General features: G+C 41.0%; 1 protein-coding gene and 1 long non-coding RNA gene across 3 annotated transcripts in view; one reads left to right on the top strand and one right to left on the bottom strand.

Moving 5' to 3' along the window:
• Positions 1 to 4,420, bottom strand: part of LOC141996086 (uncharacterized) — a 35,557-nt gene extending 31,137 nt beyond the window's left edge. Inside the window, exons 1-2 of the long non-coding RNA XR_012641475.1 lie at positions 4,317 to 4,420; positions 1,575 to 1,633 (exon numbers count right to left, since the gene is read on the bottom strand). This is a non-coding gene — a long non-coding RNA (uncharacterized LOC141996086). The remainder of the gene's footprint in view (positions 1 to 1,574; positions 1,634 to 4,316) is intronic.
• Positions 1 to 18,524, top strand: part of HECW2 (HECT, C2 and WW domain containing E3 ubiquitin protein ligase 2) — a 256,874-nt gene that overhangs the window by 70,565 nt on the left and 167,785 nt on the right. For both annotated transcript variants that reach the window (XM_074967801.1, XM_074967802.1), the window contains one exon: positions 5,489 to 5,834. In XM_074967801.1, coding sequence (XP_074823902.1) covers positions 5,543 to 5,834 — 292 coding nt within the window. In that variant the 5' untranslated portion in view covers positions 5,489 to 5,542. The remainder of the gene's footprint in view (positions 1 to 5,488; positions 5,835 to 18,524) is intronic.

Below are 18,524 nucleotides of genomic sequence, written 5' to 3'. Positions count from 1 at the left end.
TGAATCTATTGTAATAATCATATATTTAACACTTTTTTTTATATATCACTTTGAACATGTAAAGTGTTTTACAAATTATCATAACGCCTCTGTAAATTGGTTATGGTAAATAATATTCTAACCTTTGACGTACCTAATCTTGGTGTAGTTTTTGAAAGTTGTGTGGTTATTAATATTTTAACAGTGCGGATAATTATTCAGGGGTAGTTTAGAATTAAACCCAGTGTCCTGATCAGAGGCACTGACTTTCTAATGTGCTGGAGAGTATTCAACCCCTGGCTCTGCCCCAGGCCCCACCCCCACTGCACCTCTTCCCACAAGGTTCAACCCTCCCTCTTCCCATTTCGTCCTTGTCCCCAAGTGTGCCCTGCCCCCTAGCGCCTCCTGCACACCACGGAACAGCTGATCGCGGCAGCCAGGAGGTGCTGGAAGGGATGGGGAGGCGCTGATCTGGGGGCTGCCGGTGCTGCTTAGTACCCACCATTTTTCCCCTTCGGGGCTCCAGCCCCAGAGAAAACTGTTTGAGCTGGAAAATCACCAACTGTGGTAACAAGAATGAACCCTATATAAAAGCTTGATGGAAAGGGTTATGATACAATGTTGGCACTTCACAATTTTATAATGAGTCTTGCAATATCTGTTTTCTTTTCTTAAAGCCTCAGCTCATGGAGTCATGTTGTTATATCAGAATTTCAGCTTTCATTTAAAAAATAAAACGTATTGTCAAAAATGAGTCAGCCCACAAAATCATGAGGTTTGCTTAAAAACCAAAAGATTTTAAAATAATATATTTTGGGTTCTTTTTATTTGCCTTCTGGTTTTTGGGCTTTTAAGGTGCATTTGGGTCACGTTTTCAAGCTTCTCTATGCTGTCACATGGGCTAGAAACTTATGTTTAAAAAAAATAAAAGGCAGGATTTGAGTCTCGTGTTATCACTTGTTAAAAGCTGCGGCTCTTACGTAAAATACCTGATATGAGATTAAAAGAATTAAAAAAAAATTGCAAGACTTGGGGTCACCAATAAGTTTCTAGTCCTCATAGCTGTTGAGATGGCAAGACTGATGATACCTCTAGCATTTGGTTGGAATGGAGAGTGAATTCAGCTGCATCATATGAAAGCTGGGTCTGCATAGAGAATGGTGTTGCTCCACTGTGAAATCTGCAATTTAATTACTAGTAGGGGGTGGGGATGGTGGGGGTGTTACCAGTAAATGCTTTTATGTCAGGATCCTACAAACACACATGTGAAAAGTCCCATTGAACTCCTGCATAAAGCTTGTTTTTATAGAGTTATGGTCTCTAAGAGCATTGTCTTACAAACATAGGAGGGAGTGTATAGAAACACAGGGTACTTTAAAAATCTGTCTGATTATATAAACACTTCTAAAACAACCCCATGTAAACTGATTAACCCAGGAAAGCTTTTAAATCCATAAGACCTCGGTAGATCAGGAGAAGGTGACGTGACCCAATGAAGCTCATCTCAGTAAACAGACCAGCAACATCTGTGATTAGCTAACCTTTATGCTGGATGCTCCAGTGGTTCAGAATGAAGCTGGTAAATGCTCACTTACCACTCTTGTGTCTTCAAATAATTACTCCTCTGCTCTGAGTTACCCCATGGTCATCATTCCTGGAAAAGAAAATGCATAAGGCTAGGTCTACTCTACACACTTATTTCAGTATAACTACATCACTCAGGTGTGAAAAAATCCACACCACCGAGTGACGTAGTTGTACTGACCTTAACCCCCCTGTGTAGACAGCATTATGTCAGCAGGAGAGCTGCTCCCGCCAACATATCTACTGCCTCTCGCAAAGGTGGAATTATTAATCCAACAGGAGAGCTTTGTCCTGTCGGCTTAGAGCGTCTTCACCAGTAGTGCGATAGTGGTGCAGTTGCTTCAGTGCACCTGTTCCGATGCAAGTTTGTAGTGCGTAGACCTGCCCTTATTTGTAGACCATTAGGAAAATATTTAATTTTCCTAACGTTCACTAATGCATATGGATACAAAATTATTTTACCTTGTTGATGTCAGAGGCAGAGTACACATGTACATTTCAGTGAAATCTGTTGATTCATGCCATTAACTATAAAATCTTTGAATAAGGCATAAACAAAAGTCACATAGCTATTAAATATCTTTTTTTCTTTTACCCCTTTTGATACTGGGTGCAATAAAATGCATGATGTCTAGGTTATCTTTTTACTCTTTCGCTTTATTTTTATTTTATTTTACTTTTTGCTACTCCAGTAACTTTTTCCAAAGTTGAGGAAGATTTGAAAAGCTACGAACAGGAAAAAGAAACTGTAATTCTGCCATTCTGAAACTTTTCAAAGTTGAGGAAGTTTTTATAATTCAAGTGGCCAAAGGAAAAAAGAAAAACCAAAAATTAGTGGGGGGTGAGGGGAAGGGCCCAACACATCATTCATTGCACTGCGTTCTGTGGATGAAAGGAAAAATGGGAGGAGAAACAGGAAAAAACAAAAATAAGAAATTTGGAAATGTGGAAAAAAAAACCCTTTAAAATGTGAAATCGCTGCTTTAAAAATATTTTTTTGATAAAACTTTTGGCAGTAGTTTTTGGTTTTGAAAAATAGTCATTTTGTGGGACGTGCTGAGGGAGTTTCAAGTCATAGTTTCAAGTTGTTTAGTTCTAGTCATAGCCAAATTCTAACGTGGATATAAATATTTGTCTATTCTACATTCACCCTTTGGAGTTTTAATGGAATATTTATTTTTCAGCTGTTGTCCTATAGTGTTGTTGAATTGCTGCCTTACTTTACCTCACAGGTGACTGCATTTCAGTGTTAAGTGAAGAAGTACTTATGTGGATGGTGTGTTGTGATGTTTTGTAAAATCCTATGTAAAAATTTAAAATAATATTACTTTTGTTATAACTAATATCATGTAGTTTCTTACTCTTTTAATAAGAGTCCAGAAACCTTTGTGAAAAAGACTGGCGCTCTAGCTGTGTGAATTTTTTTTGTTTTTTGTTTTGTTTTTTTGCTTAATAATTACATCTTTGACTGCTAGCGGTAGTTTGTTTAATAATGCAGCTGTAAGACACTTGACTGATGGGGCTAGCATACGGTGGGTCTAATCATAATTATAATACTATGGAAGATGGCCAACAATCATCATCCATTTCCAGTGAGCTTTACCTCATTTTAAATTAAAAACTTCCTGGAAACAAGGAAAATCACAGCAGGTGACATTCAGCATTGCCAGGAAATGTTTGGGTTATTTTAAGGAAACAAAAATACCCATATATGATAGCTTAAGGCAAGAGGTATGAAACCAGGAAGAAAGCTCAAGAATAATACACAGGTATCTGTAAACTTGCTCAAAATATATGTATTTAAAATGAATGAGATCTGTTCTATTCTGCTTGCAGCAGACATCCTTCAAAGAGGACGCAACTGTGCTACAGTTGACCTTGTCTATGGTTAACTTGTAAAATGGTCAGATACCTTGCCATAGTGGCTACGATTGTTTAAAGAGTGTGAGAAAGTCTCACACCACAATCTCTGCACGGTAGACTATGTAGTTGTCTGGGTTTTAAAAAGATAAGGACCACAAATTTTAGTTCACAGCCTTATGGAAGAGCAGCACCTTTTAGACCACTTAACATTAATTCTTAATGGTTTGACTGATGATCCTTTTTGTTAGCATACATTCAGTTTTCTTCTAATGGAATAAATTATTTTAACTGTAAAACTGTCTTTTCCCCAGTGGAAAGAAACTTATTTATTGCTAGTATCCACTATGAAAATAATCCTTGCGTGGTTGAAATTATCTATTCTGTTGCATTTTTATTACATTACTTGGAATATTTTAAGCTAACGGATATCCGCGGACAATGTTTGCGGATCGTGGATCAGATGCGGATACAAATTTTATATTCGCGCAGGGCTCTACCTATATGTATCATTTGCATTGATAAATCACTTGCTTACACAAAACCCCTTTTACCCAGATAAATACAGTGTGCTTCATTCCATTGTGAAAAAGAAAGTTCTGGTTGGTTGGTTATTCAGTAACAATATGTTTTGCTATTGTACAAAACGGAAGTAGTATGTTATGTGGAGAGATTTGAAAGTGAAGAGGGAGACTGTCTATGGAGAGAGACAGACATGAGAAGAAGCTCATGGAACTAGGCACCCCGTCTTTGCTTACTAGCTATTCATTTACCAGGCAGTTTTAACAGACATGACTTAATGTAAAGCTACAGCAATTACAAATTCTTACAACTATCAAATGTGTCTTCAAATCCTGGGTTTTGGGTAATGTAAGATGCTGCAAAGAATATACCTTGGCCTTGTTTAATCCAAACACCATCCAGAGTGTGTTAGAGGTCAGTCCCAGGAGGTAGACCTATATAGTATCTTCTGGTCATTTTGTAAATGAGCATATACGAACAGGAATGATTACCAAAGGAATATCTGACACAGCCTACTTGCAGTTCCTTTCAGTCCAAGGGTTAAGGGAAAACAATCTCTGACTGAAACTGAAGTAACCTGTCTCTTACTGGCAAAATATTGCATAGCTTAGTTCTGGAAATTGTGCAGGCTTTTTTAATAAATACTGGGTTAATGCCATGTTGACATCTCTTCTCTGGAGAAGACCTCCTTCTGTTATCTATTCCAGATCCCACGGGAACCACTGAATTCATGAGGTGTCTATTCTTAGACCTGGGCAAAAGAAAACAAAGCTAATTGGGCAGATACAGTGACATGGGCTAATTGAACCTCAGCCCTTACCCCTAGAATACATCACTCAAGGAATTGGCATATTTGTGCATGATCTAGAGAAATCTTAGAACCCATAGTTTTCCCTCTTAGATTCTTCTATACTTTTAAAAATTCTTTTTATTACAAAATAACTTTCGTATTACTTAGCTATGGTGCTATGTGCTTGCTAAAGCTGTATACAAATCCTATCGAATGTCTGTATTACTTTTCTGACTCCTTAATTTAAAAAAGCTTTATAAAATGCTACTAGAAACTATTTATTCTAAACAAAGATATACTGTTGTAATTGCTTAGCTAAAAGAGGACTTTATTATCTCCATGTATTCTGAGCGTGTGTCAGACTTAATCCACTTATTTATCGGGGCTAGTACTAAATCTTCGTTGCTGGATCTTTGTTTGTTTGTTTTTTCTGGTTTTTTCTAGTCTGTGCACAGTAGCTCCTTGTTTGTTTCATGGTATACAAATTTTAATACAAAGTGCATGTTAGATTTTGAATGTCAGCAAGACTGCCACAAGTAGTTAGTGCAATGTGCCTCAGTTCCAGTGTATTGAATAGTGTCTTTAGATGGCTGTAGTGGTAGATTAATGAACTATGAGCTTTATTTCATCCATATGAGACTACTATAGGGTCAATCCCAGTTCAAGAAACCTTTAAACTAAATTCTCTCCATGTGGCGCTTGATCCAATATCCTTCAGCTCTAACACTTCATGCCTCTCTTTGTCCTTTGCAGATCCTGGAGTGAGAAGTTTTTTTTATGTAAACCGACGAGAGAGAGAGAGACACAATGGCAAGTTCAGCCAGAGAACATCTGCTTTTTGTGCGACGACGTAATCCTCAGCTACGGTATACTCTGAGCCCAGAGAACCTGCAGAGTCTGGCATCTCAGGGGACCATACCTGAGAACATGAACTTACAGCGTGCCAACAGTGACACTGATCTAGTGACCTCTGACAGCCGCTCTAGTTTGACAGCAAGTATCTATGAATACACCCTAGGGCAATCTCAGAACCTCATTATTTTCTGGGATATTAAAGAAGAAGTTGACCCAACAGACTGGATAGGACTTTATCATATAGGTGAGTCAGAATCATTTCTTAATTTTCTATGGTTTTGGTCCTTTGCCACCTCTTCTCACTTTCATTTTCTCCAGTGGTGCACGTAAAGATAAAATATGAGATGAGAGAGCACAAAATTACTCTAAAGCTTTCTCTTTCCCTCTTGGTTCAGTGAAGTGTGAAAATGTATAGCCAATTAATGTAGATCTTGGTTCCATAATTACCTCCGAGGTGGTGAAATGCTGCCTCCTTAGACAACAGAGGCTGTGTGCATACACAATCTTCCTATTTCTATCTTTAGTTACTGTTGGCTGGTGGCTGCATTACTGAGTTGGAAATTTAGGGGATGGGTTTACATATTCCAATACATATTCCAAAAGAGATGCACAATCAACAGAGGTGTTAGCTGTGCCACTCCCCCATAAACTCAGAAGAGATTCAGAGGAGTCACTTCTTTATCTCACTCAAAGAATTTCAGATATATTGTCCCATTAGCGTGGTTATCCTTTCTGAAACTGTGACAAATTAATGGTAACATGGTGTTTACAGAATACCTACTGTGTGCCAAATGCTTCTACCACCAGGCCTAATATCTCGTGCTTTTTTTTCACTTTAGTGTTTATAAGTAGGCAGTCATGACTTTTTCCAGGATTCATCTTTATGGTTTTACAGGAAAAGGTTTTCTTAGAATCATAGAATATCAGGGTTGGAAGGGACCTCAGGAGGTCATCTAGTCCAACCCCCTGCTCAAAGCAGGACCAATCTCCAATCAAATCATCCCAACCAGGGCTTTGTCAAGCCTGACCTTAAAAACTTCCAAGGAAGGAGATTCTACCACCTCCCTAGGTAACGCATTCCAGTGTTTCACCACCCTCCTAGTGAAAAAGTTTTTCCTAATATCCAACCTAAACCTCCCCCACTGCAACTTGAGACCATTACTCCTTGTCCTGTCCTCTTCTACCACTGAGAATAGTCTAGAACCATCCTCTCTGGAACCACCTCTCAGGTAGTTGAAAGCAGCTATCAAATCCCCCCTCATTCTTCTCTTCCGCAGACTAAACAATCCCAGTTCCCTCAGCCTCTCCTCATAAGTCATGTGTTCCAGACCCCTAATCATTTTTGTTGCCCTTCGCTGGACTCTCTCCAATTTATCCATGTCCTTCTTGTAGTGTGGGGCCCAAAACTGGACACAGTACTCCAGATGAGGCCTCACCAATGTCGAATAGAGGGGAACGATCACGTCCCTCGATCTGCTCGCTATGCCCCTACTTATACATCCCAAAATGCCATTGGCCTTCTTGGCAACAAGGGCACACTGCTGACAAATATCCAGCTTCTCGTCCACTGTAACCCCTAGGTCCTTTTCTGCAGAACTGCTGCCTAGCCATTCGGTCCCTAGTCTGTAGCTGTGCATTGGGTTCTTCCGTCCTAAGTGCAGGACCCTGCACTTATCCTTACTGAACCTCATCAGATTTCTTTGGCCCAATCCTCCAATTTGTCTAGGTCCCTCTGTATCCTATCCCTGCCCTCCAGCGTATCTACCACTCCTCCCAGTTTAGTATCATCCGCAAATTTGCCGAGAGTGCAATCCACACCATCCTCCAGATCATTTATGAAGATATTGAACAAAACCGGCCCTAGGACCGACCCCTGGGGCACTCCACTTGACACCGGCTGCCAACTAGACATGGAGCCATTGATCACTACCCGTTGAGCCCGACAGTCTAGCCAACTTTCTACCCACCTTATAGTGCATTCATCCAGCCCATACTTCTTTAACTTGCTGACAAGAATACTGTGGGAGACCGTGTCAAAAGCTTTGCTAAAGTCAAGAAACAATACATCCACTGCTTTCCCTTCATCCACAGAATCAGTAATCTCATCATAGAAGGCGATTAGATTAGTCAGGCATGACCTACCCTTGGTGAATCCATGCTGACTGTTCCTGATCACTTTCCTCTCGTGTAAGTGCTTCAGGATTGATTCCTTGAGGACCTGCTCCATGATTTTTCCAGGGACTGAGGTGAGGCTGACTGGCCTGTAGTTCCCAGGATCCTCCTTCTTCCCTTTTTTAAAGATTGGCACTACATTAGCCTTTTTCCAGTCATCTGGGACTTCCCCTGTTCGCCACGAGTTTTCAAAGATAATGGCCAATGGCTCTGCAATCACATTCGCCAATTCCTTTAGCACTCTCGGATGCAACTCGTCCGGCCCCATGGACTTGTGCACGTCCAGCTTTTCTAAATAGTCCCTAACCACCCCTTTCTCCACAGAAGGCTGGCCATCTACTCCCCATGTTGTGATGCCCAGCGCAGCAGTCTGGGAGCTGTCCTTGTTAGTGAAGACAGAGGCAAAAAAAGCATTGAGCACATTAGCTTTTTCCACATCCTCTGTCACTAGGTTGCCTCCCTCATTCAGTAAGGGGCCCACACTTTCCTTGGCTTTCTTCTTGTTGCCAACATACCTGAGGAAACCCTTCTTGTTACTCTTAGACTTGTTAGACTTGTAAACGATAATTTATTATTTCTGGCCAGGTGTGTTTTCAGCATTTGTGAAAATGTATTTTGTATAAATTCTTGAGGCTGGCTGTTGCACACTGAAATGTAGAGGATTGCATCTGTATAAACAATAACTCCCATTCATGAAAGGGATATCCTTCAGGACCCCTCCAAAATAAATAAATCACTCCTCCTCCACCCCCCCATGTTCCTCCCTTTTTTTTTTTTTAAATGGTACTCAGCTAGAGAGGGAAATTTAGTGTAGACAAGGCTCTAGCTGCCGGATCCCATATTGCCACCATTTTAGTTAAACCCCAAGAGAATCAAAATCAAGAGAAAACATGTATGACAACTGGAACCTTGTCCATCTTCGAACTAACACCAGTTCAGCTTACTCAATATCCTCACCAATGAAATGTTATTTAAATAAAGATCTGCATTCACTGAAGTTGGTAAGTTTTCCCATTGGATTCAGTGGGAGCAGTATCAAGCCCTAAACTATACCATCCTCCTGTCCAGTTATTCAGCTGTCTCCCAAAATGGTCAAAGAGCAATTTCATTCTGGCTCCAGAATAAAGAACTTTTCTGCTGTGTGTCTGCTGAGCCTCACAAAGTGCAAAACAAAGGCACAGACTGACTCTAGCCTCTGCTGAGAGGGCAAATAAACTCAGACTGCCTCCTCTGAATTAAAAACCCCAGCATGTTACAGTGTAGGGCAGTAGTGTATAATATCCATCGTGGCTTTTTTATGTGCTTGTGTTAAAAGTGAGAGGAGGTCCAGCTACTCTATTTATTTATTTTTAACTGTTCTCCTTTCTGGCACTTTAAATCTTTCAGCAGTGGATGCAGCTCCTTACTGAGGTCAATGAGTGTTTTGCTATTATTGATTAACATAGGAGTAGGATCTTAGCAGAATCTTTCCTTTAAAACTTGTTTTTATTTTGTGTTATGGAGTCACTGTTCTTACTCTTTATATAGATAAGGCTGTAACTTGCTTTCCATTCTAACTCTGGTTATGCATCTATTCGAACCTGAAAAAAATCCCTTTGACTTGAAATTTGGCATGTGTGTTTCCTATTCATAACAGAATATTTTTAGGGGGAGAGGGAAGGTTTTGAGGTTGTTCGGCTAAACTGAAGAGACTTTTTTTAAAAAATGTAATTTTAAAAAAAATAAACAATAATAATTCTAATAGCATGAGCTAGAAAGCTCTAATTTGTTTGTCATGAGGCCTAGCTGAGAGTGGGACTGTTTTTTTCAGATGGTAGGGTGCAGGAATTAGTACCTATAGATTTTTGAACTTCACAATGCTTCATTAAGTTCCAGCGGACTGTAGTGCTCACAAAAGGTCCACAGGATAAACCCCTCCCTCAGCTGAACAGCTTCAGCTTTGAGAGATTAAAGAGCTGGATAGCGCTCTTATGACTTTCCATTGACTCCGATAGGAGCTGAGACAGGCCCCAAATCACCACCAGCGGAGTATTCACTGTGAATATTATGATGGCTCTACATCACATTTGTAATTAAGCAAAATAGACTCCATGCTGTAATATACTAATCGTCTGTTAGTCTTCACTCATCCGTGTGTTAAGATTTCTTTGGGGGGAGGAGGGATGGGAAAACCCCCAGGAAATCTTTTGTTAGTGTCATACATATGTAGATTCTAAGGCCAGGAGGGACCACTGCGATCATCTGGTTGGACCTCCCGTGTAGCACAGACCTTGGAACGTCCCCAAAATAATTCCCAGAGCAGCATATCTTTAGCATGTGTTTTAGAAAAACATCCAATCTTGATCTAATAATTGCCAGTGATGGAGAATCCACAGTAACCCTTGGTAAATTGTTCCAGTGGTTGATTACCCTCACTGTCAAAAATTTATACCTTATTTCCAGTCTAAATTTGTCTAGCTTCAACTTCCAGCCATGGGATCGTGTTATACCTTTCTCTGGTAGATTGAAGAGCCCATTATTAAATATTTGTTCGCCATGTTGGTATTTATAGTTTTCTCATAAATATTTTAAAATGTCTTTGTGTGTGGGGAAAGAAAATTCACAATGTCACTTAAGGTAAACAGATGTCAATTAACTGAAACAACACTATTAGAATATTGAAATCTTGTAATATTGAAAGCCTGGAAATTCAGAGTTAAGGCTATAGTTACAGACATTTGAAAGTCAGAATGCCCATAGCCAAGGCTCTACAAACAACCTTGAATCTGACCCTGTCCTTCCCCACTCTCTATTTATTTTAGGATGCAGTTGTTGACTGATATCAGGACATTACAAAGGTGTGGTATATAAGTAATAAGTAATCCCACTACCTTCAGTTCTTTACATCCTTAACTACAAGGCATCCTCAACTCCCAGGCACTTCTTTAGAAGTTGAGGTCACTCAGCACTTCACACAATACATGTCTGTGTGTGTATAATTATACATACATATAAAGCCCTAATTTCATTTGCAGAGCAGGGATTATAAATACTTAATTGGGTTTAACCATCCTGTTCTTTATTTTAAAATAGTCTATTTTACACAATCATTCTCCTCTGGCACTTCCTCCTGTAATTGACATACGTGTTAGTGAATTGCACATAATCTAAGAAAGCTCTCTGGTTCTTTGCCAGCATAATGCAGTAGCTGTATTTACCACTCTCCCCTCCCCCAAGTACAGCACAATCTCTGAAGGAAATACCAGTAGACAAAGGAAAATATTTATCTCTTAGCTTAAAACAAAACACAACCCTGTTCTTTTCTCATTTACATTAATTATGAAACAAAGAGGGCTCATGAAAGAAAAAAATTGATCATTCCTAAAAAAGAAGTGGTTATTCATTCCATAAAATAACACAGAGAGAAAACCTGAGCATTCTGAAAAATAAGCATCATTCTGGCTCCGATTTTAATAGAGAGGTCTGTCAAAGAGTAAATTAGAGAGGAACTTTGCTGCATTAGAGTGTTTTTAGAGGGAAATTTTAAGAGTAGTGATAAAGATTTTTTTTTTTTTTGAACTTTCTCTCTTTCTGGAGATCCCATTTACTTCAGAGAATCTGGTGCACTGTAATGTGCTGCTTTATTGCTCTGTCTCTCAGAGATGTGAAAGAAATGGTTTTAAAGAAAATCCCAGGTTTCAGAGTAGCAGCCGTGTTAGTCTGTATCCGTAAAAAGAAAAGGAGTACTTGTGGCACGTTAGAGAGAAACAAATTTATTAAAGCATAAGCTTTCATGAGCTACAGCTTACTTCATCGGATGCAGTGGGGAGATTTTATATACACAGAGAACATGAAAGAATGGGTGTTACCATACAGACTGTAACAAGAGTGATCAGGAAAGGTGAGCTGTTATCGGGGGGGGGGGGGGGTACCTTTTGTAGTGATGAACAAGGTGGGCCATTTCCAGCAGTTTACAAGAACAGTAGGAGGGGAAATAAACAAGGGGAAATAGTTTTACTCTGTATAATGACACATCCACTCCCAGTCTTTATTCAAGCCTAAGTTAATTGTATCCAGTTTGCAAATTAATTCCAATTCAGCAGTCTCTTGCTGGAGTCTGTTTTTGAAGTTTTTTTTGTTGAAGAAGAATTGCCACTTTTAGGTCTGTAATCGAGTGACCAAAGAGGTTGAAGTGTTCTCCGACTGGTGTTTGAATGTTATAATTCTTGACGTCTGATTTGTGTCCATTTATTCTTTTACCTAGATACTGTCCAGTTTGGCCAATGTACATGGCAGGGGGGCATTGCTGGCACATGATGGCATATATCATACTAGTAGATGCGCCGGTGAACGAGCCTCTGATAGTGTGGCTGATGTGATGAGGTCCTATGATGGTGTCCCCTGAATAGATATGTGGACACAGTTGGCAATGGGTTTTGTTGATATATGCCATCATATATACCACACAACAGAACCACTAACCCAGAAACCTATCCTTGCAACAAAGATCCCCCCCCTCCCCCCGGCTCTCCTGCTGGTAGTAGCTCACCTTTCCTGATCACTCTTGTTACAGTCTGTATGGTAACACCCATTGTTTCATGTTCTCTGTGTATATAAAATCTCCCCACTATATTTTCCACTGTATGCATTCGATGAAGTGAGCTGTAGCTCATGAAAGCTTATGCTCTAATAAATTTGTTAGTCTCTTAGGTGCCACAAGTACTCCTTTTCTTTTTTAAAAAATCCCAGGTAGACTTTTACTGTGTGTTAAAATTTTATAGAATGCCTTCCTAGTAACAGAGGGAAACTGAGAGAGAAAGAGACTTTCCTCTTTGTTCTTGTGCTAATTCAGTTAATTCTCCCACTAGTTTTCAGTCACCAGTGAACAGTTATTTAAATGATTATTAGTCTGAGTTTTACCGAATGGTTAAAGTTAGTGGTGTATTAGGAATTCCTGCCAACCTACTCTAGTGGCCTGATCCAATTTGCACATTGAAATCAGGGATTGACTTCAATGGGCAGTGAATCACACTTTATAGGAATATTATTAGTTATTAAGCTGCACCTAGAGGCCCCAGTCAGAGTCCTGGGCTTCATTGTGTTAGGTCCTGTGTCAGAACAGTGGTAGATACAAAGACTTTCCCAAAGACCATGCAATTCTAGAAAGAACTGACGATCCAAAATGTTTTAATGTAGTCCATGAGGAAAGCCTTAAAACATTTTGCAATGAACAGAAACTAGCTTTAGCTCTTGTCATTTTATCTAGTGAATGAGAGAGAAATTACTACCTATCTTTCTTTGGACACTTAGAGAGTCTTTGTATATATGCAGTGTTGTTTTAGCCATGTTGGTCCCATGATATTAGAGACACAAGGTGGGTGAGGTAATTTTTTTTTTTTAATTGGACCAACTTCTGTTGGTGAAAGAGACAAGCTTTTGAGCTTACACAGATATTACCTCACCTCCCTTGTGTGTATATGAGAAAAACAAGCAGCACGAGTGAGACTGAAGGGAGCGTTCATACTGTTGAACTTTATATATGTTTGGTGGTAAGGAATTAACCATTTGTATTGAAATTAAGAATTTAAGAAAAAACATAATGAAAGAAATGTTCTGGATTGGCAGTGTGCCCATGTAAGGATTTGATTGTAAAAACCCTATTGTTGTTGAAACTCTGAATGAAGCCAGGCTAGGGGTTTTGTGAGTTAATTTTTAAATAGCTTGGGCTAAATTCAGCCTTGGAGTCAGGAGGCACAGTTGCTGTTGTATTCAGTGGTTCTGCTTATGTACTTATTTAAGACTGTCTGGGGTTTTTGTTTGTTTTTTTAAGAAATCAGAAAGCACAAAACAAAGAAAGGGGTGGTGCTGGGTTTGAGAAACACATTGTCATTAGTAGATTTTCTTCTATGGCCAAATTGACCAGGCTAGATGTTTTTGTCCTAATTTATGGAGTCCCGGTTCTGAGACGTATGGCTTTTACTCTAGAGATCCTGAGCACATTTATAATGCTGAATATCAAAAGTCGTCATATTTATTTCCATCAATTGTTTCTCACAATGGTCAAATGTCAAAAATGGTTGACATTTTTCTTGAATAAATACAGCACTGTTGCACAATAGCATATTCTTTATAAGGACTGGGGGAGAACTATAGAGGACAATTTAGACAGGAGGTTTAGTATAAACCGAGATTGTAGGGTTGGAGAGTTTTGGAGCCTTTCCATTTCAGGTCAGACAAGATTGAAAAGAAAAGCTTTCACATAAGCTGGATTTAATACACTTGAGATTAAAAAAATTAAAGACCTCTTCTAGCCTCAAAGGCTTCTTTGACTCCTGTAACAAAGACCCCGTATGCCCTAATATCTCTCTTACATCCTGGAAAAGCCTGATTATTATTGGTCTTTCTTGTTCAACTTCTGTATAATATATTAAAGTAGCAAAATGTTCTGTGCTACAGATGAATTTTCCTTTCTATTTGATTGCATTGGTTATTTTTCTACTCTTAAATTGTAATCGTTACCCTATATATATATATATTTTTAAATGTGTTAGTCACCAGCTGCTAGAGATGATTTTGTGGTTTTTTTTGCTACTGCTAAAATCTGTGAGGTATCATTTTGGAGCTTGGATCTGTGGATAGCAGGGCAAAACAGTTGCCCACACTAAAGGCCCAGTTTTGTTCCTTGGAGGAATCTTGGAGGACCTTTGACTCTGTCTTCAGTGGGAGTAGGAGTGGGTCTTTGGTTTAGATGATGATCTGTGTATTCTAGGTTTTTCTGTGGTGCTATCACTGTAGTATCTCATTTTGTTCCACAGTTAAATTGGAAACTCTTCTACCTAGAACCCACAGCCACTGCTATGTTTGGCCTAAATAAATAGCATTTTTAATTACCTTAATTTCTAGCTGAATGTAGGTTTCAGAGTAGCAGCCATGTTAGTCTGTATCCGCAAAAAGAAAAGGAGTACTAGTGTCTAAGGTGCCACAAGTACTCCTTTTCTTTTAGCTGAATGTATTGGCCCATTGGACTTCATGTGAGAAGTCCATCTGTGTGCATTTTTTTCCCCCTCTGTCTATATGACCGCACAACACCAAGACACTAGGACTACTGTAGAGCCAATATACACTGGTAATAAACAGTTATGGCAACATTTACACTGAAAAAACCCTACACCCTAAAACTAAATGTACTGGGGGCCCACAGTGATTAAGACAAACATCTCTAATAAAAATCGATGGTCTTTACAAGCCATGCTTTTCCTCCGGTTATTTTCATTGCTAGTTCTTCTCTTCATAATGGAGTCTGAACCTGATTTATGGCTATTGGTATAGCTGCCAGCTTTTCCCCACTACAAAATCTGATACTTCCCTCCTCCCACTTTTTAATTTAGTACAATCCTACTCAGAAAGCAGTGCAATCACAATGGGATGCCTTCCATATGTGGTCCTTGAATCACAACAGTACAAGGAATGAAAATAAATGATACTCTTCTGTGTAGTCTCACTGCCAGCAGTGGATATCTAAATATCTATTTTAAGTGAGAATGAAATGAACTCCTTAATTAATCAAGGACCTAGACCAGGGATGAGCAAACTTTTTGGCTTGAGGGCCACATTGGGGTATCGGGCTATGAATGCTCAAAAAATTGGGGGTAGGGGTACGGGAGGGGGTGAGGGCTCCGGCTGGGGGTGTGGGCTCTGGGGTGGGGCTGGGGATGAGGGGTTTGGGGTACAAGAGGGGGATCTGGGCTGGGATCAAGGGGTTTAGAGGGCGGAAGGGAGATCAGGGCTGTGGCAGGATATTGGGGAGGAAGGGCGGGGGGGGCTCAGAGGTGCAGGCTCCGGGCACTTACTGCAAGCAGCTCCTGGAAGCATGTCCCCCTTCCGGCTCGGTGGCGCAGCCAGGTGGCTCTGCGTGCTGCCCTGTTCGCAGGTGCCACCCCTGCAGCTCCCATTGGCCGGGAACCGTGGCCAATGGGAGCTGTGGGGGTGGCACCTGCGGACAGGGCAGCATGAAGAGCTGCCTGGCCACGCCTCTGCATACTATGTAGGAGCCGGAGGAGGGTCGAGCTTGGAGAAGGGTCATGCCGGCTGCTTTCTGGGAGTCGCATGGAGCGGGGCAAGCCCCAGACCCTGCTCCCCGACTGGAGCTCCGGAGCAGGACAAATCCTGACCCCGCTCCCCGGCGGGAGGTGAGGGCCGGATTAACGGTCTGACGGGCCGGATGTGGCCAGGGGTGAAAATAACTTAAAGGATTTACCAGTACGCTGGAGTCCTGAGTGGGGGCATGGGGGCCTCAATGGGAAGAGGCGATTTAAAGGCCTCAGGGCTCTGGCTTGGAGCTCTGGGGCCTTTAAATCACCCCGCTGCAGAGGCGGCCGGGAGCCCCGGGGTGAATTAAAGGGCCCGGGGCTCCGGCCACCTCAGAGCTCCGGGCATTTTAAATCCCTGCTGGAGCCCGGCTGCCAGCGACCTGGGGCTTCGGCAGTCGGGCTCAGGTGAGGATTTAAAGGGCCCGAGCCCCGCTGCCAGAGCTCCAGTGGCGCTTTAAAGGGCCTTGGGCTCCCTGCAGCGGCCAGAGTCCCAGGCCTTTTAAATCCCCGCCTGAGCCACTGCGGGGAGCCCCGGGCCCTTTAAAGCGCCACCCAAGCCCCACTCCTGGAGCTCTGGAGGTGATTTAAAGGGCCTGGGGTTCCCCGCAGTGGCCAGAGCAATGGGCCCTTTAAATCCCTGCTGAGGGAAGCCGGTCCGGTCCAGCGTGGCATACTGGCTCTTGCCCGTACCCCGGACTAGACCGGCTTACTTCCGCCTCTGGATGTGGCCCACTGGCCGTAGTTTGCCCGCCTGCCCGCCCCTGACCTAGACTGTCAGGATGACTCTGATGGCTGGGACTGAAGAGTTGTTGGGAGACACATGCTTCAATTAATTTCATTTTATGTTTCTAAGATATCTGTCTTCAAAACTAAACAAATGATGCTTTGGTCATGACTGCAACTATAGAGTTCCACTGTGCACTTTCAGCTGTGTGACTTGTCAGTATCTCTCCACTGCAAAAACTTCTTATATGATCCTTTGGACAGAAACCAATGTTCTTTCCATCTGGCTTTTGTGATGCAAGTGGCTGCTCCAGGTGATGGCTAGACTGGCAAATATAAACATTTGATACCTATAAAACAAACCAATATACACTTCGGAATCCATACTGCTCTTTTAATTCAACATTCCCTAGCATCAGTCACTTTTCTTCATTTATGTTTGGCCTTGTGTTTTTGTTTTTTATTTTGTTTGCTTTTTAAATAGATATGTGGTAAACATTGCACCGTTTATCTCACTACTTCCTATCATCAAATGTACATGACCTGCAATATTATTAAAGTAACTCTGAAAATGTAATGTATTCCAAATTACTGACAACTGGATTGAAAAAGTAGACACACATATTACCTATTGGTATATATATGTGTAAATAATAGACTATGGATTACTTCTGCTCTGTGCACAGTGTTGGAATTCATACTGTAAATTTTTATGACGTCTTTGGCACCTTCATCTACACAGGCTCTTTATTAGTTGTGTGCATCTGAGTTGCTGTATTGGGTATCATAGCTACTATGGCTTTCTCTCTTTCTCCTGCTTAGGACAGGAATGTTGTACTCTAAGGACAGTGTTACCAGCACTCCTGGATAGTCACATGGCAGGTTAAGAAGTATGTGTGTTAGGATTCTGAAGCTAGTAGTCATACTTTATGTTTAATTGCTGCATAGGATTAATATCAGATATATAAGACCTTAAGTTATAACTGCAGCAATTTACTGAAAATATCATCAAATATATTTCTAATAATCTTTAACCAACAAATACAAATCAAAATATTTTGTGCTAGATTCTCCTTTGTGTTATATGGCCCCTTTACACTGTATGAGCAGTGTAAAAAGATCCTTAAAGCAGCTGGATCTGGCAGAATTCTCAGCTAGCCTTGGAGAGCTTGCAACTGGTGGTTGCAGAGCTGGTATACCCAACCCCTCTACTACCTGCTAGCTTGGCCTTGATATAGGGGAAACTTGGGTGTGGGGAGGGGATGTGGCCAGAGTGCATTGTGCTCTGGCTATGCTGGGCTGGCATCCAGTCTCTTTGGGGAATGTAGACATCTGCTTAAAGTTGGAGTCCTCAAGCTGCTGTAGCATACTCTGATGCCCGGAGAAGTGCAGATCTGCCCTGAAGATCAGAGAGCTGTAAATGTCCATTGCTGCTTTGCCAAGTGGAAGCTCAGTGAAGCAGAGAATCTTTATGACTCACTAAAGTTCTGCCAGTAGTAACTAGATTTAACAACTTAGGGTTGATTTGAGAATCTCAGCAGCTGGGAGGTTGCCACCCTTTCTTTGACATTGCTGCTTATACTTTTGTTACCTCAGGATTAGACTATTGTAATGTGCTCTACGTGGGGTGCAGATTTGGATGGCTGTCTGTACAATTTATGAATTTTGATATTGTTACAACGGTTTTTCATAATACAACTTATCTGTGCCTATGTAACTAAACCCGCCATTGCTGACAGATCCTGTAACAGATACGCACCCGACAGGTATAATAGAGCAGGGGTGGTCAACAGGGCCAAATCCGGACCACCAGATGCTTTTGAGCAGACCACAAAATCTTTTTATTTACTAATTATCAGTATTGTTATTTATTGCGGTGTGTAAAACGTTTCTCTGGAGCCTGAACCCTGACTATACCTTGACCAAGAAATTTGGACCTTGAAGAAAAAAAAAATTGACTACCCCTGCAA

The sequence above is a fragment of the Natator depressus genome, chromosome 11 (assembly GCF_965152275.1).
Source record: "Natator depressus isolate rNatDep1 chromosome 11, rNatDep2.hap1, whole genome shotgun sequence".
NCBI lineage: Eukaryota > Metazoa > Chordata > Testudines > Cheloniidae > Natator > Natator depressus.
This window is presented reverse-complemented; position numbering and strand designations above follow the sequence as displayed.